At 43.6% G+C, this 21781-nt stretch overlaps 1 protein-coding gene across 18 annotated transcripts in view; it reads left to right on the top strand.

Moving 5' to 3' along the window:
* The window catches only part of FHOD3 (formin homology 2 domain containing 3), a 573780-nt gene that overhangs the window by 477642 nt on the left and 74357 nt on the right, over positions 1-21781 (top strand). For all 18 annotated transcript variants that reach the window (XM_061588106.1, XM_061588108.1, XM_061588113.1 and 15 more), the window contains one exon: positions 20833-20991. In XM_061588106.1, the coding sequence (XP_061444090.1) occupies positions 20833-20991 (159 nt within the window). The remainder of the gene's footprint in view (positions 1-20832; positions 20992-21781) is intronic.

Raw genomic sequence — 21781 nt, forward strand, 5'->3', positions numbered from 1 at the left:
CTCACACTTAAGCCAACTATGCACTAACAAAAAGCACACCATAACGCAACCATATCAAGATATATAAAGCCATGTAACATACCTAGGTGACAATTGTACTGTACTACATCTTCTGTAGTTCGGGAACCAAATAAAACCATAGACTACATCTGGGACTCTTAACAGCTGCATTACAACAAATGTTGTGTACATGATATCTTGCTTAAAAATATCCATTCTGTATCTATATTTACCACACATGACTGTCTCCTTAATCAAATGTATGGAAAGTCATAAATCTGACATAAAACCCAAAAATACAATAAAATCTGGGAGTGACCACTTCAGTCTTCCTAGAAACGCCATAATAGACCTGAGAGTGACCACTGTCAAGAAAATCAGTTCCAGTGGGCAGATGGAGCATGTGGCAGAACAGAAAAGTATACAAAATTAGATTATGTAAACTAGGGCTTAAAAAGCAACTATGGGTTCTCCAGCTATAAACCCAATTAACATGTAACAGTAAGTCAAACCATGGCTTAGCGCAAACAAGCAAGCATCCACGTTCCCAGAGCAAAGTTCCTAACCACAGTGCTCTTTCCCTGGTCCTGATGCCACCACACTTCCTAAAATTGTACCATGGTTTGTCTTAGTGTTGCATCCGAACCTGGGCTCATGATTGTCTCCTGCAGACAAACAGTGAGCTGTAAACCTTGGTTACAGCTCGTGATCTGTCTCAAGCAAGACAAACTGTCAACCTGGCTTTGGACATAATGTAAAACCAATCTGTAGCTTAGCATGGCAACAGCGAGTCCATAGGAGGAGCATTGTGGTCAGAATCTTTGCTCCAGGAATCTGCACATTTGCTTGTTCATGCTAAGCCATGGTTTGGCATAGTGTTATGTGTGAGCCCGGTCATAAAATCTGTGATCCTCCTACGTTAATTGTAGTATAGGCTACTGTAGTACAGACTTTACAAGTTAAGATTGTTAATGACTTTGTACTGCTTGCTGCCAGTTTTTCATTTTGTGCTAAATATTAGTATGATGAGATGCTACTGATACCATGTTTTAAGTAATGATTTACTGAACAGAATAAACAGAAGAAGTGTGTTTTGTATTACTTTGTATCTGGACAAAACCTGAGTTACTTGTGCTCCAGTCTGTATTTGTTTGTTTGTTATTAATCAATCCATCAATCAATCAATCAATCAGTTTATTGTCTCTCTCTCTCTCTCTCTCTCTCTCTCTCTGTGTGTGTGTGTGTGTGTGTGTGTGTGTGTGAGAGAGAGAGAGAGAGAGAGAGAACGTAAAGAAATGTATGATTGTGTGTTTAATTGATGGTTGCTTTTGTTAAATGTTTTGGTTTTTATTGTTTTCATTTTGTTTTAGTGGTTTCTTATAGATGGTATTGTTAACTTTTATATTTGTGAAGTACTGTGTGAAACTATTAAGTTAAAAAAAGGTTGATGATTATGACATAAATTTATATACCACTTAATGCCAAAATAGGCTTATAAGCAGTAAACAATTACACAGAATAAACCACATGAGTGAAGCTTATCACATAGGTCTTCCCCATTGCTGTTAAGAAGATATTTTCTACTCAGCTCCATGTTTGTTCGATGAGGACCTGTGCACTTGATGAATATTGCAGCAATATAGTAAAGCTTAAACGTAAATGTGAAAGGGCATAGGAAAGAGCGTACACATTCATACTGAAAACATGACATCAGTAGTCAATATGTAGCAAGTTGGTTTTTATTTCAGTCCTCAGTTTCTCCATTATGTTTTAGGACCAGTGGATAGAACTCTTAATTTTGTAACTTCTTCCATTATTATAAATATGTCCAAAGTATGGATAAGAGCAATGAATTTCAAAGTGCTGTCTAGGATCTATTTCATGATCTGAAAGCAGAATTTTAACATATTTCCTGTTTGGATCCAGAGTGTCTTACATACTTTGTAGTGCCAATTTTTTGACAAATTGAGCTAACCTTATTAACCTGCAATATTTCCCATAACTTATTATTAAAATAATGGATACTTTATTTGCTTTCTAAATCATCAGGAATGTTGGGTTCCCGTAATAGAATTGCTAAAAGAGACAAAAATGTGTTTTTGTCTGGAAAGCTGCCTAACAGCAATCCGACTCAAAAGGGTGCAAGTTGTGCCGAAGCAAGAGAGATCAGCAAAAAGTTCTGCCACATTCAGTTGCCATTCAGGCTCCTCTGGGTTGACTGAATGCCGGCTCAGCCAGGAGCTGTGCACAGGGACAGAAAGTAAAAGTCTGTTCTCCCAAATACCCCTACTGGGGAGTAAGCCCTCTTTATTGACTTCTGTTGCAATTGTTTTCTTAGACCAACCTTTTTCCTGGCATAACCTTTGCCTAGATTGGGACCTGCAGGAGTGCATTGAACATGAGTTGGAAGTGGCCTAGGTCCCCTCACCTCAGGCACACCCCTGACATCCCTTTTTTGAGCTTTACGCTGCCTTCCACTGGCTCCACTTACACCGGTCTTGGCAGAGCCAGCTAGATTCCGGCTGAGCCGAGCTGAGGGACTTATGATGGCATAACCCAGCTGAGCCAGGACCCAGTCAGCTCAGCTGGAGAGCCACCGCATCCAACTCCCCTCAGCCTGGTGTAAATATGAGTTGGATTGTGCCTTAAGCAGATTTCTTTCCTTCTGCAACTTGGAAAGAGCTATTATAGATGATCCTTCTGCTATCCACTGTATCATTCAGTAATCTAATGCTGGAGCGTTAAATGGCATCAAACAGAGAACTTGCTAACAGAAGGATCAGTATTGTTTACACAATCTAAGTAAAACCAGAGAGACTGATTTGGTGACTTGAGATTGTTTGAAGAGTTATGATTTTGTTTTTCTGCAAGTCATCATATTTTCCCTTTATTTGGCCACATCCTTTCCTGTTTCATGAATCATGTCAGTTCTGTGGTTTTTAACCTTCCATCTCTCCCCCCCCCGGGCCACAAAAAAAAAAAACCCTTTGGCTTCTGGGCTATACTCTCTAGGTTCCTGATCTAATTCCAATTAACATAGTGACAAGTGTCCTGCTGAATTTAATAGCTTTAGATCAGGCTTACTATCCAAGCTGAGAACAATATGTACTGCTTTTGTGTGAATTAGTCTAAAAGCAGCATATATTGCTTTTGTAGAGAGAATTCAGCAGCTAAGACTTTGATGCAAATAATATATTTATTTAGTCATTTTTGTTTCCTGTTTTTTCTAACTCCTTTCCATCTTTCCTGCATTTTTCTCCTCGTCCCTTGCCCCCTTCTCTCCAATCTTTCTTCCTTTCTACTGAAGTCTTCTAGGACCAAATTTCTGAAAAGAAACAAGCTGGGAAGGGACTGTAGTTATAGAATACAATACACCCCTCTTCTTTTGAACCACACCAGAAGGTGAATAAACTGGGATCAAAAGTTAGTTACAAAAGTCTCAAGTCTCTTAGGCTGCTCTTCTGTCTTACACTTCTTCTCATACTCAGACAGGCATCTGAAGGATTGGCAGGTGCCATAGATTCTGGTATCCTGTGTTGTCCTTCATCATCAGCAGCATCGTTAGGACTTTCTCATCCAAAAGAGAGGCTAGCATTCTTCTGTGCATGGAAAGATGATCTCAGATGGGTAACTAGTTCCGCCTAGCTGTTGAAGGCAGAAAGAGTGCTGTTCGGTTTTACAGGGACTTCCCATTTTCCCTTCCCTTACAGTTCTCTTTCTGCCTTCACCAAAGACGGTTGATTCTGCTCTCTGCTCAGCTTTGGTTCAGGCCTGTAGTCCTTTCTTGCAGTGTTGTCATTTCCTAGTGTGTTGGTTTCTTTCCCTGTCTGGGTATTGGTGTTTTCCTTCCCTGTTGTGTTGGATTTTTTTTTTTTTAAATCTGTTTTTCCATCTCCTCCAGCAGGCTGCTTGTGAAGGGTGGCTACATTTAGTCACCTTTGTGCCCTCCCATTGCTTCACCAGCCACAGTGACAGCATCCTGAGCTTCTCTGCCTCATCAGGCACAGCGGCCTCAATTTAAGCCTCTGCAGCCTCTGTGTTAGCAGCCTCAGTGTCGCAGTATCACCAGGCACAGCAGCCTCATCTAAGGGCAGGCCACTCCTAGGGGCTCCCCCCAAGCCTGCTGCCACCCGTACCATCTGCCACCTACCTGCCAGCCACCATGTTTTGCCACCCACCCCCTTAAGCCCCCAGCATCAGTTGTTTCCAGTGGAAAAGGCAACCAGTAAATCAGTGGTTCCTGCCCAAAAGTCTAAGCTGCCTTCACCAAGGCCCAATCAAGCATCAGAGCCATTGCCGCCATTGTTGCCTGCTCCATTCTGCCAAACGGCAGCTGCCGCTATGAGGTTTAATTCAGCAACAGAGGCAGTGATAGCTCACCCCTCCACCTGCAGGAAGGAGGTTGCTGAGGCATATTTATTAGTGGGCAGGGTCGCTTCAGGGGATTTCACCTCAGGAAGAAATAGACGAGAACGCAGCAGTTTGGAGGAAGATGTCAATGAGGGTGGGACTGTATTAAAAGACTCTCACAACACCGTACCTAGATCCCAAAGGGACCAGGAACCCCTGTCTAAGGAGGAAGGGGGACAACCTGCTGTGTTCTTAAATTCCATTTTTTCTACAAGATCTTCCCCTGAGGCTTTCTCAGGATTTCAAGAATCCCCCATGTCTCATCCATCCCTTCAGGAGACAGGGGTGGCATATTCAGCGTAGGCTGCCTCTGAGGGGGGGTTGCTCAAAACCAGCCCTCTTGTTGTTATGCTCAGCCACTGCAATTACAGTTTTCAGCACAGATGCTTAATTGAAGGAACAACTTAAGGAAGTTATCTTGGTAGACCTAGCCAGAGACCTGTCTTCCTCTTCTTCACCTCCCACACAACAGCGGCAGATGGGTATTCAACAAGTAGTCCAGATTGGAGTGCCGGCTGCACCCATATCTCACATTCAAGAGGACACTGGTGCAGCAGGAACATCTACCCAAGCCCCACTAAGGGCACAACAGATGCAGCATTCCACTCTATCTCACTCATCATCAAGCACATGGGCCTCACCTAACCACACATCACTGGACCCCCGCTCCACTGCTCAGGGTAGACACATTTATTCGTTGGAAGACCAGGTTGTAGATCCAGACAATGAGTTAATTGTTCTGGACGAAGAGGAGTGGAGTGAAGACTCAGAATCCAAAGAGATCTCTACCAACCAAATCTTTCAAGGGGCTAACTTTCTTCCCCTTTTGTGCAAGGCGATGGAAGCACTGAGTTTGAATTCTTCAGAAGATTCTCCAGCCCCCTCAGCCTCTGGAGTGTCTGCTGCGTGTCTGGACCCAAACCCCAAATCAAGGGTACTTAAACTTCCATCATTGCTGCCTAAGGTGATCAAACCTGAGTTTGATGTTTCCTTGCAAGTCAAGAAGTCGGGACCCACAGCTAACAAATATTACATGCTGGAGCAACATATCATGGATCAGCTGAAAGTTCCTCTAGTGGACGCCCCTATAGTGAATTTACTAAATCCATCCTTGAACCCAAAGGACTCAGATGCTCATCTAAAGGACCCTATTGAATGCAAGATGGATCAGGGCCTCAGAAGAGTCCATGAGGCTAGTGCATTATCAATCTGGATGGCGGCAGCATCTTCTGTGTTCGCATGGGCTTCCCTTCTCTGGTTGGAAGACTTCTTAGATGGCCCACAGCAGACCCAGCTAGAGTCCAAAAGTCTCTCCTGAAAGTGTCCCTGGCAGTAACCTTCATGGCAGATGCATCCATGGATGCTATTCAATTTTCTGCAAGGTCTTTGGCAGCTGGAGGTTTTACTAGAAGGACCCTTTGGTTGCATCACTGGGAGGCTGACCCTATGGCTCGCTCTAATTTGGCCTCTGAACTCCATGTAGGGGGCAAGTTCGGAGATGCTGCTCTGATAGGAGTCCTGGAGTCAGAAGAAAAGAAGTCAATGCCTTCTTCCAGGAAGAGAGGATAGAAGATCCTTTCAGAGATCCTTTCACCCTTACCAAACGACCCAGTCCTTTTGAGAATCCAGACATTCTGGGAGATCAAAGGATGGCTAGTCCAACTGCCCTTTCTGGAATAGGTCAACCAGGTCAAGGGCCAACGGCACTTCTCTAATAAGTCTAGGTTTGGGGCCCAGTCGCAAGGAAATGAACACCAGTTCTGATGCCAGTGCCACTCCGTTGGGAGGTCACCTCCAGCAGTTTGCTCATTGATGGAGGGAAATACCATTGGATCCATGGGTACTTCAGACCCTGCAGCATGGACTTCGTCTGGAATTCACATCCCCCCCACTGAGGTTCATACCATCCCCCATATCAGCATCTCCAGACAAAAGGGTGGGGATTCAACAAGCAATTTCACACATGTTGTGAATTGTGGCTATCATCATCATCATCATTTTATTTGTATGCCGCCTTTCCACATAAAATTGTTCTCAAGGCGGCTTACAACAAGGTGAACAAAAATACATGTCAAAAACAGTTGCAAAAACAATTTCCTAATAACAAAAAATAATAAAACAGTGACATAACAAATATAATAACCAAAAACAACAGCTATAAAACTAGTTCCTCCAGGTGAGAGATTTTTGGGAAACTGCTCACTCTTCTTTATAGTTGTGAAGAAAGACAGTTCGTACAGAGCAGTACTCGACCTGAAGAGTATTAACAAGTATGTTTTTTACCGCAAGTTTTGCATGGACACCTTGATGGCGATCAAGGAGGACCTGAGATGGGAGGACTTCCTAACTTCAATCAATTTAAAGGAGACTTATCTACATGTACCCATATTTCAGCCTCCCAGATGCTACCTCAGGTTCGTGGTGGGGGAAGACCAGTACAGGGCCATGCCCGTTGGGCTGTCGTCTGCCCTCAGGGTATTCAGAAGAATTGTGGTCTTTGCAGGGGGTTCATGTATTTCCCTACCTGGATGACTTTTTAATTTGGTCCCCATCGCTACAGAAGACATGGGACAATCTGCATGTCACCCTAGCCTGTCTGAAAGATCACAGATTTCTAATCAACCGCGCCAAGAGTCAGTTGTTGCCATCTCATTGCATTGTTCATCTGGGGGCCACAGTAGGAGCAGGTAATTATAGCATTGGCACTGGACAGAATAAACAAGGTACACTCAGCAATAGTATCCATTCTCGCTTCCTGTTCAGTGGATCTCATGCAACTGGCAGCAGCTCTGGGGTTGATAGTCTCAACAATCCAAACTACTCCCTGGGCATGTCACCACTCTTGACCCTTTCAGTGGGTGCTGCTTCCATTTCAGAGCAACACAGCGGCCAGGCGACAATAGCGGTTATGTTACCAGCAGCAGTCTGCCAGTCCCTCCTATGGTGGGTACACAAGCCCAATCTGCAAAAGGGTGTCCCTTTCTGAGACCTGCCATAAACACTCATCACTTCAGATGGCAGCCTTACAGGCTGGGGAGCCATATGCGACGATCAGATGGTTCAGGGGAGTTGGCCGGCACAGGAATCTTTATTTTCCATCAGTCTTCTGGAGCTCCAAGTGATTCGCCTGGCACTCAGGCATTTCATGGAATCAAGAAGGTTGGGGGCAGTGCTCGTCAGAATAGAAGTGACTGCCAAGCACATGTGAACCATCAGGGAGGCATGCACTCAGTTCATCTCCAAAGGGAAGCCTCGCATCTGTTCCAGTGGGCAGAGATCCATCTGCACTCATTCCTGGCAGAATACCTGAGAGGGGAAGACAATGGGCAAGCGGGCTGGTTAAGTCAGGAGCAAGTCCATCAAGGAGAATGAAAGCTTCATCTGATAGCCTTTCAGGAGATTTTGATTCGCTTTGGGAGAGTCAAAGTGGATCTGTTTGCCACTCACCTCAATTGTCAGGTGAAAGGATTCTTCACCAGATATGCAACTCCAACGGTAGAAGGAATAGATGCTGTAACATCTCCATGGCCTCTGGGTCAGTTGTATGCCTTTCCTCCACTTCCAACCATTCCCAGGGTGATTCAGAAGATCCGAGATAGAGGGCAACAGTTCTACTGGTAGCCCCAGTTTGGCCAAGGAGACCCTGGTTCCCGAAACTCCTTGATTTATTGGTCGATCCTCCTTGGGAAATCCCCCTCAGAAAAGACCTGTGGTCAAAAGGGCAACTCCACCACCCAGATCCGGGGTGTCTGGCTCTTCATGTTTGGAAGCTGAGAGGCAACATTTGTTGAGGGGCATTCCGCCTCCAGTGATGGAGACCATGATGGCATCTCAACATCCATCCACCATTCGGATATACGAGGGTACATGGAAGTCTTTCTCTGTTTGGTCACAGAAGAAGTTACTTCCAAGGAAGGTGGGTATCAATAACCGAGCACCGTTATCCAACTTGGGACCTGCACAAAGTGTTAACTGCCCCCCACAAACCTCCCTTTGAGCCACTCAGTAAAGTTTCTCTTCATCTTCTGTCCTTTCAAGTTGTGTTCCTCATGGCCATTACCTCTGCTCGAAGAGTATCTGAGTTGAATGTTCTGTCTGTTGATAAACGTTACTGTATTTTTCATAAGGATAGGGTCATTCTCCGCACTGTCCCTTAGTTTTGTCCTAAAGTGATGTCTATCTTTCACTGTCAGCAGGAATGTGTGCTACCTTCCTTCTGTCCTTCCCCAGTTCATTGCACAGAGAAGGCATGGCACTCACTGGATATATGAAGGCCCCTAAAAGAGTATATTTCTAAAACAAAACCTTTTCTCCCAACAGATAGCCTGTTTGTGTCCTTTCACCTAGCTGCTTTAGAGAAGAAGGTTTCCACCTCAACGCTAACCAGGTGGATTAAAGCATGTATCACCTTGGTATACACTTCCCTGAAGTTGATTCGCCCGACCAAGATAGTGGCCCATTCCACCAGGGCAGCAGCCACATCAGCAGCCTTTTCTTGCAATGCTTCTCTTCAGAATATCTGCCGAGTGGATGGGCCAGTCCTAACACGTTTATCAAGCAACAAATACTTACATGTCTGCTGAGGCTGCCTTTAGGAGGACAGTGCTACAGCACATTCTCTCAGAACCCTAAGGTACTACAGCCAGCTAATTTCCCACCTACATGGGTCAGCTTTGGTATGTCCCACCTGAGAACATATTTCCATGCACAGAAGAGACATTTGGTCTTACCATGAAATGGTCTTCTCTGTGCATGTCAAAGATTATCTCAGGGCCACTCCCTAGGGGGTGCTGGGCTACCATTATTGCATTTACTGTTTCCCTTTAGCAGAGAATATGTGAATGCTGTTTGTTTTCTTCAGATCTTTGTTGTTGCTGTTATGTCATTTAATCATCTAGTTGGCTTGTTATCAAAGAACAAGTAGCAAGTAGCCAGGGAGAGCAGGAAGTCCCTGCAAAATCAAACAGTGCTGTTTCTGCCTTCAAACACTAGGGGGAGCTAGTTACCCACCTGAGATCATCTTTGACATGCACAGAGAAGACTGTTTCACGGTAAGACCAAATGTCTCTTCTGTTCATTTGCTGCTTGCTGGACTTTGGCAAGTCTTGAGATGTTCCATTTTCTTCCATCTTTGAGGATAGCAGATTCCCCATGGATGTCTACAATTTGTGAAGGGTGTGAAACCTGGAATTCCTTTTCTGGCTCTTTACTTACTCTTACTCAAACAAAGACTCAAATCTCAAATTTATGATTTTTAGCTCCCTTTTTTGGTCTACATTTCATTTATCTTTCTCTTGCTTGTCTTTCATGCAACACACTTTCTTGAAGCACCCTGCCAGGAGGTTTGTATGTCAGAGTGAGTCCTAGGCAGATTATTAGTCTTGCATTGGCTTTGCTTCCTCATGACAGTTCAAAGTGTGATAATCCTGTTGTTGAGCAGTGCCTCTCCTAAAGAGTCTTCCCATTGTGCTCTTTGTTTACTGGCAAACTACAGACTTCTTTTCCCTAATCTGAATCTGTTAATTCTCTCAACAAAACCATTAGCTCTGATGGTACACAGATTTTTTGTGTTGCTTGTCATTACTGTGGTTGTACTTCTGAATTTCTGTAGAGGTTAACTGAACTCTATCACCTCTTTAGAGAACTCCTTCCTAGCAAAAATAGAAAATATTAACTTAATCCCATTTTTCTGGTGATTTTTGCAGCAAACATAACTTCAGGCCATTTTGAATGATAGTCCCATCTAGATATATAAAAGTCCAGAAGAAAACTGTGGGGAAAAAATTGGGGGGGGGGAGAAATACTTCCAGTTTTTCAGGAAAAAAAGTGTTCATTTTTTCCCGAGGCCTTCACATTTCTAGTCCCATCATTACAGTGGCAAATCTTTGTCCTGCTGGCTGTTCCTCAAATTATATCAAGGGCTAACTTGGTGGGTTGGATAGTCATCTCATGTTAAAGGGATATAGTAGGTCTTCTGTGATTTGCCTCTTCGGCCAGGAAACACAATTTCTAGGTACCTCCTCAACTTGTTTGCCCATCCCTAGATATCAAAGGTCTTGTCTCATTCACTGTTTCGTTAGACTTATTTCCAGGTGATCTTCATGGGACAAGTGAGTGAATTAAACATTCCCACAAGTTATATGGTACAAGAAGATGGGAATAATAAGATTATAATTCCTCACATAGTATGGACAAATCTTGCAGCACTTGTTTCAGATATCTTTTGTTGCTCTTGCAAGGCTATCCCTTTAGCTCATTCATTACTTGGTTTTTTCTTATGGATGCTGCCCATTTTGAAACTGAAATGATCCCATGAATGCTTGTTTTAACGTGTGCAGCAACAAGTATAGGTAAGCAAGTTGCATTCCTGGATCCAGGAAGTTTGTTAGTTTGTTTGTTTATAGTTTCACAACCCATTTAGCAATTCTTGAGGTGGCTTGACCAGAAACTTTGTGGTAAAGAGGGCTGACAGAGGTTTATTTCAAATCTTAGAATAAATTTTCTACTCCATAAGTATGCCCTGAAACATCTCACAGCCCAGAATCATGGCACAACTGCTTTTTTGATAACTAAGTAAGATTTTTTGAGTCAGTAAGAACTTGAGAAGCTAATGCACTAGTGGTCCCTTGCCCATTTTTAACTGAGTTAGGATAGTGTGAGACCTATACTTGCATGCAACTGTAGTGACAGTTGTTTGATTTGCAAAGTCAAAAAGACCAAGGAGGAAAAAATTGTTGTCCAGTTCTGGTGTTTAACAAAAGGCCTTTCCTGAGTTATATTCAAGCAGTATCCTTCTCTGGAAGATAACATGCCCTAAATACACCACTGAATCAGTCTTTTCTCCTTGATAATAGTCCATGTTGCTGGTGTTTTCCTAGGATATTTTTCAGAATAGCATAATGTTCAGACTCAGCTTTATCATACAACAGGATGTCATTTTGAAAGTATGTAACTCACCTACTTTCTCTGAATATTGCATGCATTATTTGGAGGAACATAGGTACTGGGTGGCATGTGTTTAAATTTAAATAAGCCTTCTGAAGTGATAAAAGCACTGTTCTTGTGAGATTCTTCTTCTAAAGGAATTTGGCAATAAGCTGAAGGTAAATCAAGAGTTGTAAATAGGCTTGTTTCATCTAGTAAGTAAGTTGGTATTGGACAGAGGATGACAGTTCACAACAATGTTTGAATTGAGGTCTCTGTGGTCAACATACATATTGTTGCACGCCTCCCCAATCTCCAAGCAGTGAGATTTCCGGGGTCCCTGCGCTCCTCCAGGGTTTGGTTTCCTTTGGAAAGAAGGTCAGCAGAGACTGCGGTGTCTTTATGAAATATGGTTTATTTATTTACACACATTCCAACCTGAGCTTAAGATGGAGGGGGTTCAAGGCATCAGTAGTCCAGTGTCCAGCTTTTCCATCTGTATTACAGGAGGCACCCCAAATGCCATGGTGCAGAGAGCCAGTCTCTCTGCCTGCCTCCAGTCACCAGCCTTTCTCTGGACGCAACTAAAAACACAAACCTCTCCTAGTCTCCAGGAGGGGGGGGGCTCTCCTCAAGAGTTTCAATGACACAAGGATCTTCCTGGCTCATTCATCAGTTGCTGAGCACCTAATAGGTCCATTAACTACCTGGCCACTCTATTTGTTTAACAAAAGAAATTCATCTGACTAGCAGAGCCAGTTCCTCATTCCAAGGCACAGGATTCCAAATCAGATGCTGGAAAGAGGACCCACAGGAATCATCCATTCCAACCCCCATGCTCATAACACTACGAATGCTTTTATTAACTTTTCAGGCTATGAATGAGAGAGACTCATTGTGAGGCATCAACAGGTTCAATGATGGCAGCTTTGCATAGTTAGGGAATCTCTTCCTTGAGTGGCTTCTGAGCAATAACATTCCTTAATTTATGTTGTACTGGCAGAGAATTTTCTTTCAGCTAAATCTTATATTTGAGCTTTATGACAATCCCTGAAATGTTTTGTGAAGATTCCTGGAAATGCAAGATAAATTCCCATGTAGGTTGTCTCTACAGTTTGTAGACTGGTTCTGTACTGTTGGGATCCAGAACCATTTGAAGATTTCTTTTAATTCCATCCTAGTACAGAGACACCCTTTTGGGCTCCCATGAGCACTGAGATCTTTGTATTCAAGATGTGCATTAAAGTAGCCTTTGATAATGATGGGAGACCCACCATCTCTTCCAGATATATGTCTGGAGGATGCATAGATGGAAAAGCAAATATTACAGAGCACAGCTAATAATAATGGTGTATGGTGAGCCAGAACCTTCTAGCATTTTTAGCTCATGGCCGTTAATTTGCATTAGGCAATGGGGAGGAACAGTTCTAATACTGAAAGTTATGGCAGAAGGTCCTCTGTACCATGAACCTCGTCTGTGGAATCGTCTGACACTCTGTGAATTGCAGATTTACAGACTCTGGCAAAATGTCCCTGATGACTGGTGCACATATTTCTCATGGGATTAAGAGAGCCTAAGGAGAGATTCCCACAGCTGGAAACCCCTTCTTTACTTCAAAGAAGCAAGAAATAGGCAGTGGCCCTCTAACTACCAATGAGGCAGCACTCACCAAGTGGCTGCAGCTTACTGCTACATGTTTAGAGACTCAGCCATGCCTCTCAAACAGTATGTGTTTACTATTGGTGGGGGGGGAGAGACAGTGTAAAACCATAAAATGCTCTGTAAGATGTGAAGTAGCTAACATATGACTTTAACAAAGCAAGAAGTAGGCAGTGACCCTTTAAGTGGTCAAGAGGCAGCACTCAGAGGGTGAAGTCTTTACATAAGAACATAAGAAGAGCCTGCTGGATCAGGCCAGTGGCCCATCTAGTCCAGCATCCTGTTCTCACAGTGGCCAACCAGGTGCCTGGGGGAAGCCCGCAAGCAGGACCCGAGTGCAAGAACACTCTCCCCTCCTGAGGCTTCCGGCAACTGGTTTTCAGAGCATGCTGCCTGTGACTAGGCTGGCAGAGCACAGCCATCACGGCTAGTAGCCATTGATAGCCCTGTCCTCCATGAATTTGTCCAATCTTCTTTTAAAGCCATCCAAGCTGGTGGCCATTACTGCATCTTGTGGGAGCAAATTCCATAGTTTAACTATGCGCTGAGTAAAGAAGTACTTCCTTTTGTCTGTCCTGAATCTTCCAACATTCAGCTTCTTTGAATGTCCACAAGTTCTAGTATTATGAGAGAGGGAGAAAAACTTTTCTCTGTCCACTTTCTCAATGCCATGCATAATTTTATACACTTCTATCATGTCTCCTCTGACCCGCCTTTTCTCTAAACTAAAAAGCCCCAAATGCTCCAACCTCTCCTCGTAAGGGAGTCGCTCCATCCCCTTGATCATTCTGGTTGCCCTCTTCTGAACCTTTTCCAACTCTAGAATATCCTTTTTGAGATGAGGCGACCAGAACTGTACACAGTATTCCAAATGCGGCTGCACCATAGATTTATACAACAGCATTATGATATCGGCTGTTTTATTTTCAATAGCTTTCCTAATTATTGCTAGCATGGAATTTGCCTTTTTCACAGCTGCCGCACACTGGGTCGACATTTTCATTGTGCTGTCCACTGCAACCCTGAGGTCTCTCTCCTGGTTGGTCACCGCCAGTTCAGACCCCATGAGCGTATATGTGAAATTCAGATTTTTTGCTCCAATATGCATAATTTTACACTTGTTTATACTGAATTGCATTTGCCATTTTTCCGCCCGTTCACTCAGTTTGGAGAGGTCTTTTTGGAGCGCAATCCCTTTTTGTTTTAACAACCCTGAACAATTTAGTGTCGTCAGCAAACTTGGCCACTTCACTGCTCACTCCTAATTCTAGGTCGTTAATGAACAAGTTGAAAAGTACAGGTCCCAATACTGATCCTTGAGGGACTCCACTTTCTACAGCTCTCCATTGGGAGAACTGTCCGTTTATTCCTACTCTCTGCTTTCTGCTTCTTAACCAATTCCTTATCCACAAGAGGACCTCTCCTGTTATTCCATGACTGCTAAGCTTCCTCAGACGTTTTTGGTGAGGTACCTTGTCGAACGCTTTTTGAAAATCTAAGTACACTATGTCCACTGGATCACCTCTATATGCTTGTTGACACTCTCAAAGAATTCTAATAGGTTACTGAGACAGGACTTACCCTTGCAGAAGCCATGCTGGCTCTGCTTCAGCAAGGCTTGTTGTTCTGTGTGCTTAGTTAATCTAGCTTTAATAATACTTTCTATCAGTTTTCCAGGGACAGAAGTTAAGCTAACTGACCTGTAATTTCCAGGATCCCCTCTGGATCCCTTTTTGAAGATTGGCGTTACATTTGCCACTTTCCAGTCCTCAGGCACGGAGGAGGACCCGAGGGACAAGTTACATATTTTAGTTAGCAGATCAGCAATTTCACCTTTGAGTTCTTTGAGAACTCTCGGGTGGATGCCATCCGGGCCCGGTGATTTGTCAGTTTTTATATTGTCCATTAAGCCTAGAACTTCCTCTCTCGTTACCACTATTTGTCTCAGTTCCTCAGAATCTCTTCCTGCAAATGTTAGTTCAGGTTCATATCTTCCACTGTGAAGACAGATGCAAAGAATTCATTTAGCTTCTCTGCAATCTCCTTATCGTTCTTTAGTACACCTTTGACTCCCTTATTATCCAAGGGTCCAATCGCCTCCCTAGATGGTCTCCTGCTTTGAATGTATTTATAAATTTTGTTGTTGTTGGTTTTTATGTTCTTAGCAATGTGCTTCCTCAATTTCTTTTTTAGCATCCCTTATTGTCTTCTTGCATTTCTTTTGCCAGAGTTTGTGTTCTTTTTTATTTTCTTCATTCGGACAAGACTTCCATTTTCTGAAGGAAGACTTTTTGCCTCTAAGAGCTTCCTTGACTTTGCTCGTTAACCATGCTGGCATCTTCTTGGCCCTGGTGGTACCTTTTCTGATCTGCGGTATGCACTCCAGTTGAGCTTCTAATATAGTGGTTTTAAACAACTTCCAAGCATTTTTGAGTGATGTGACCCTCTGGACTTTGTTTTTCAGCTTTCTTTTTACCAATCCCCTCATTTTTGTGAAGTTTCCTCTTTTGAAGTCAAATGTGACCATGTTGGATTTTCTTGGCAATTGGCCATTTACATGTATGTTTAATTTAATAGCACTATGGTCACTGCTCCCAATCGGTTCAACAACACATCTCGCACCAGGTCCCGGTCCCCACTGAGGATTAAGTCCAGGGTTGCCGTCCCTCTGGTCGGTTCCATGACCAACTGGTCTAGGGAATAGTCATTTAGAATATGTAGAAACTTTGCTTCTTCGTCATGACTGGAACACATATGCGGCCAGTCTATGTCCGGGTAGTTGAAGTCACCCATTACTACCACATTTCCTAGTTTGGATGCTTCCTCAATTTCATATCTCATCTCAAGGTCTCCCTGAACATTTTGATCAGGGGGACGATAGTTCCCAGTATTAAATCCCTCCTGGGGCATGGTATAACCACCCACAACGATTCTGTGGAGGAGTCCGCCTCTTTTGGGGTTTCCAGCTTGCTGGATTCAATGCCTTCTTTCACGTATAGAGCGACTCCGCCACCAATACGTCCTTCCCTGTCCTTCCGATAAAGTTTATATCCAGGGATAACCGTATCCCACTGGTTTTCTCCATTCCACCAGGTCTCCATTATGCTCACTATATCAATGCTCTCCTCTAAGACCAAGCACTCCAGTTCTCCCATCTTGGTTCGGAGGCTCCTAGCATTAGTGTACAGGCACTTGTAAGCAGTGTCTCTCTTGTGGTTTGGCCTGTGGTAATTTTGCCCTTCTGAATTTATATCCTGTGCCCCTGCTCTCACAATGCCTACTTCTAGGCCTACCCCTTTTAAAATTTCATCATTTCTTTGGTTTTTATCCCAGGGGGGAGGTTTATTCCGAACCGGACCTTCCTCAGCTCCTGTCGGGTTTCCCCCCTCAGTCAGTTTAAAAGCTGCTCTGCCACCTTTTTAATTTTAGTCAATAAGTATCTAGGCCTGCTATAAAACTCAACCAGTTGCTCCAGTACCTTGCTGAGACAAGCTGGATGTTTGGATTTGGCTGTAGGAGCACTAACTGTGGCCCTGAACCTTGATCTCTCTCCAACTTGCTGACTTTGCCTAGCTTTGGCATTGACCTGCCTGCCTTGGGAACCAGAAACTACCAACCTCCTCTTGTTTGGGCCATCACCCCTCCTTGATGATGAGTTATCCTATGTGTACACCCCTGTCCACACTTTGAGTGCTTGTTGTTCAGATGAACATCTGAATATGCCTCATGCATAAACCTTCTGAAAGTGAGTCAACTTGAGCCAAGAGTGTGGTCATTCATAGCCAGATTCATAGCCAGATAATTGTGCATCCCTTTCAGTATAAATGCCATGATTCCTACAAAGAGATGAACTTAATTTACAAGGAAAGGCAGTGTGAATTGGTACTCTAAATCAATCTTTCCCTTTTGTGCAACAATGCTTGATGAAGTTCTACTTTTGGAAGATGCACACTATACTGAAGCAATGACTACTCTTGCTCACTAAAGTCGCTAAAGCAACCATTTCTCAAAACCTAGTGGGTTTTTTTTCATCTTGGTAATTCATTACCGCATAATCTCTTTCTATGCTCTCATTTGGATCAAGATTATTCCAGTACTGCTGTGATTTCCCCCTACGCTAATCTGTGCTCTTCCATGTTTGATTCTGGAGTGGGGTCTGGGCAGTCTGCATGCCACTTCAGTGTTGTTGTTGCAAGGTCAGGACTATGAGGATGCACAAGCAGGAGTGCTGGATTGGTTCCACCATTGTCTTACAACCCCAACCTCACTCTTGCCCTGCCCCAGCACCTTCCCAGTAAGCAACAGCAATGCTAGTGTTGGGAGGGAAACTCCATGGCACCACCTCACTATGCCAGCCAATCCTGTATTGGTTATTACAGATTGGGTGCACTTGCACACTCCCTTGGATTGGTGTATCTACCTAACTCTCTTACTGGTGTCTATCCATGTTGTGTGTCTTTCAGAGCCACAAAGTGGAATGGAACCAGAAGCAGTAAGGCATATAGCTGCAGCTTCAATCACCTTGGTTTTCACCAATCTTCCTCTGGTAGGGATTTCGAACAGTAGGTTACTCAGCTCTCATGGCATCAACTTCCTCTGGTTTTCCTGAAGGAAAATTTGGGACTTGTATCCAGTGGAACATGTGTTCTTTTAATCAAGGTAACAGAAGTTACCTCTACACCTTCCAATTCCCCCTACCGCCCCTACAGCAGGGATTCTTAAACTATGCCCCACAGACTTCATTCAGGTGATACATGGCATGTCTGCGGAATTCAAATCATAATACAATAAAATACAATATAAGAAAGAAAAGAAGCAATGAAATGCAATTAAAAATCATATTGCGTCACTCACAGCACTTTACGATTGTACAACAGGCAGAAAAGTCATTAAGTGGTCCACTAAGGCCCTTAGCAAGTTTCTTAGTGGCCCATGTCTACCCTACAGAGATGGGGGATTAGTTCATAGCCATTTAATGCCTCACTTACTCAGCCTTAATCCTTCACTACTATACACCTAAATTTTTATCATAAATTCTGTGACCTCTTCTTGAATCACTGAAGGTACTCTACAGAGGGGACATATTCTCGGCAATCTACCTTCCATCTTTTCTGCATGGTTGTTCAGAACCTCAGTTTTGTATATCTCTACATCCACCCGTTGTAGATTTTGTTATCAGCATACACGCACACACACTGGTTTTTTAAATCTTGCTCAAGCCATTTTACTGGTGTTGGGTGGCCATGTTAGTTAGATTCTGGTCAAAGGGGTAGGGCAATTCTGCAGAGCCGCCCTCCTGACATCAAGAACTTTCACTAGAAGCTAAAATGATGAAACTGAGGTTATCATACTTTGGATACATAATGAGAAGACACAATTCACTAGAAAAGACAATAATGCTGGGGAAAACAGAAGGGAGTAGAAAAAGAGGAAGATCAAATAAGAGATGGATGGATTCCATAAAGGAAGCCACAGTCCTGAACTTATAAGATCTGAACAGGGTGGTTCATGACAGATGCTCTTAGAGGTCACCGATTCATAGGGTCGCCATAAGAATTGGCTTGAAGGCACATAACAACAACAACACATTGCCTGATTTGTATGACAGCAGCATGATCTCCTCCTATGAAACCTGTACTGTTTTATGCCCGAGACATAAATGGCTCAAGAAATTAAAGTCTCATGGATATTATGGCTACCCTAGGACCACTGGATGACCTGCTTGCACCCCACATTTGAGTTGGCCATCTTGCTAATCTCCCATATTTGTGACTACACAGAGACTTCAAAGAGGAATAAAGACTGCTGACTTGTAACTGTATTTCTTTGAGTGGTCATTTTTGCAGTCACACAGCCCTCGCTCCTTCCTCATACCAAGCCTTGTTTTTGTCTTGTGTTTGTTGTAGTTTTCAAGTACAACAAGGGTACCTGACCTACCCTTGAGGCTTGCAGTGACATAGTTTACCCCACTCAGTAGCACAGGCTTCAAACTCTTCTGAGCCCTAGAAATTTCCAAAATATTCTGCAGGTCCCGTGTATGTGACTGCACTGATGAAATGCTACCATGTCATGTAAGTGACTGTTCCTCAGTTCAGTAAATTTGAGCAGGTGCTTGACAGAGACATATGTGCAGAAACTGGGATGAAGGCTGCAGTTAAGATCAGAAAAGGGAGTCTTGAGGTTTGGTTCTTACAGCATGTGTTCTTAGATACAGCTGCAACAAGTCTTGTTCCTGCTCCTGAGCCTTAACTGTGATTTCCACAACATTCAACTATAATAATTGCTTCCCCGCGCTGGCTCTCAATTTTTTCCCATTAGTATTGCAACAGAGTAAAACCAAGGGAGCTTGCAGTGGAAGTGAGACTTATGAGGCTTGAAAAACAGTAATGGAAGAGTCAGTGGCTATAATGGCTATGCTGAATGGGGATGATAGGAGTTTTAGTGCAAAACATATGAAGAGCTCCAGATTGGCAAAGGCTGGCCTACAGCCTAACACAGTAATTCACATTTCACCTAATGAACATTGCTGGGTGAGAAGGAGAAAATCAGAGATGTCTGACACTGGACAGCAGCTAGTAGGTTTGCAGCCCAACACATTCTGAGCAAGCACAGTCTAAGCAGTGAGAATCTGGAATTTCAGTAGTAGTGCCCTTAAAGGTTCACAACCATTAACCATTCACCAGTATTTTTTCAGGAGAGGGTTGAAACTGGAAGTATGGCCCAGGTATAGAAATGTTTAGCTATGTAGCCAGATTCCCATCTCTCCACTATAGCAACTTCTAATACCTGCCTCTGGTATTGGACATATGGACCAAATTTTGTGGGCACATTGACAGCCCCGAACATAAACTCTATCTATGTGTCAGCTCCGCACTGAGTCAGCAGTGCCGGTGGGGGCTGGAAATGCCTGGGTCGTTGGCAGGGAAAGAAAGTCCTTAACCGGCAGTCTGGTTGTAAATCTGCCAGGCCTATGAGGAGGGAAACTGATAAGGGCCAGGCCTGTCCGAAGCTTACTTGCCGAGTCAGAAGTCCAGAAGTGAGGTCAGTAGAGGTCCGGGATCAATTGCCAAGGGGTCAGTCCAAGAGACGTTGCAAAGAAACCAGGAATACACGAAGCCACGCCTGACGTTGCAGTCAGCAACTAGCTGACGCCAAGGGGTGCCTTATAAGGAGCAGGTTTGACAGCAGGTGTGAGCCCTCAGCGTTTGGGCCTTAAGGGGACAGGCCGGCCTCTCTTCTGCCTGACCTTCTGCTGTCTACGTTCTGCAGGTGAGGGGGGCGTATCCTGTTCACTGGCTGTGTCTGGCTGCAGGGCCTCTGCTGTATCTGGGGTGCTCTGCAGCTGAGGGGGAGAAGGAGCTGGATTCTCAGGAGGCTCCTCCGTGTCTCCTTCTGGGTCTGCTGCTCCTGGGTCTGCTGCTGTCACTCCCGAGTCGTCCTCATCAGAGGAGTCCTCTGACGGGGCCATGACACTATGCTGGGGAGGGGGATGTCAGAATAATTGTAGATTGATATCAACATGCACTGCATTGTAGAATCATGTCAGTATGTGTCCTTAAAGAAAGTAACTGTTAGATGTTTTGAACTGTTAGGTCCAAGGCTATGGTGTGAAGGCACAGGGGGCCAGCATCCTGCTGAAGCTAAGCAGGGTCAGGTCTGGTTAGTGCCTGGATAGGAGACTGCCAGGGAACCATATGTAAGCTGCCCTAGGTTTCTATTATGAAAAGAAAGGTAGGGTATAAATGTAATAAATAAATAAATAAATACTGTTTTCTGCTGGGCAAGCTGTATATAATTTTTGTTTAAAAATACATTAAAAAACTCCCTTTTTTCCTCAGAAAACTGCTGCAGATGGCAAGAGGCAAGAAATCATTGTGTTGGATTCCAAGCGAAGCAATGCTATTAATATTGGGCTGACAGTATTACCCCCTCCAAGGACAATCAAGATTGCAATTTTGAACTTTGATGAATATGCCTTAAACAAGGAAGGGATAGAGGTACTGGGGGGAAGTGCAGAGTGCTGAAGTTTAAATTAAGAGCATATCATTCTTTCTAGGTATGAGGGGTTGGGAATATGTGTACATAGAAACGTTTTAAGAAGATTTAAAGCAAACCCAAATCTGAAAAATGGTGGGGATGCCACTAGTGCAACTTACTTTAGATCAGGGTATACCCCTCATAGGGTTTCTGACTCACCAGTCTAAAAGCAATGATCTGGTGCTTTTTTGGTTTGAGGCCTGCATTGCCCCAGTAGAAGGCTATTAGAGGATTCATTTCAGTAGTGGGCAGGGCAGATGAAAAATATTTGCAGGGCCAGATTCACACACCTTTAACACACACAATCACATACAAACAAAGCTATTTCCCATTGTAAGAGAAGCATATATTTAATGCTTAGTAACTCTAATCAAGTTTCACCTTGCATATCCTTCACAGATTTTTCTCAGAATTTGATATCATAATACCCTTTATCTATCCTAACTCTGAAAATAACAAAAAAAAAACCAGCCGTCAATAATCCCAGGAGAAGAATGCAAATAACATCAGCGTACAGCTAAACTGCAATTCCTGTCTTATAGCTAGCTATTCAAAGTCTCAAATTCCAAAATGCAATTACAGCCTGAAATTTGCATGCATGTAATTGCAACATACAGGTCTTCCCCTCTGCTGAGACATGTTCACCTTTGCTTTGATCTTGCAGAGGAAGGAGCTGCAATTTCATATGTTGCACAATATCAAAGCCATTTTTCTTCTTACCTGCTCCCCACTAAACATCTGATAGGTAGG

The sequence above is a fragment of the Rhineura floridana genome, chromosome 11 (genome assembly GCF_030035675.1).
Source record: "Rhineura floridana isolate rRhiFlo1 chromosome 11, rRhiFlo1.hap2, whole genome shotgun sequence".
NCBI lineage: Eukaryota > Metazoa > Chordata > Lepidosauria > Squamata > Rhineuridae > Rhineura > Rhineura floridana.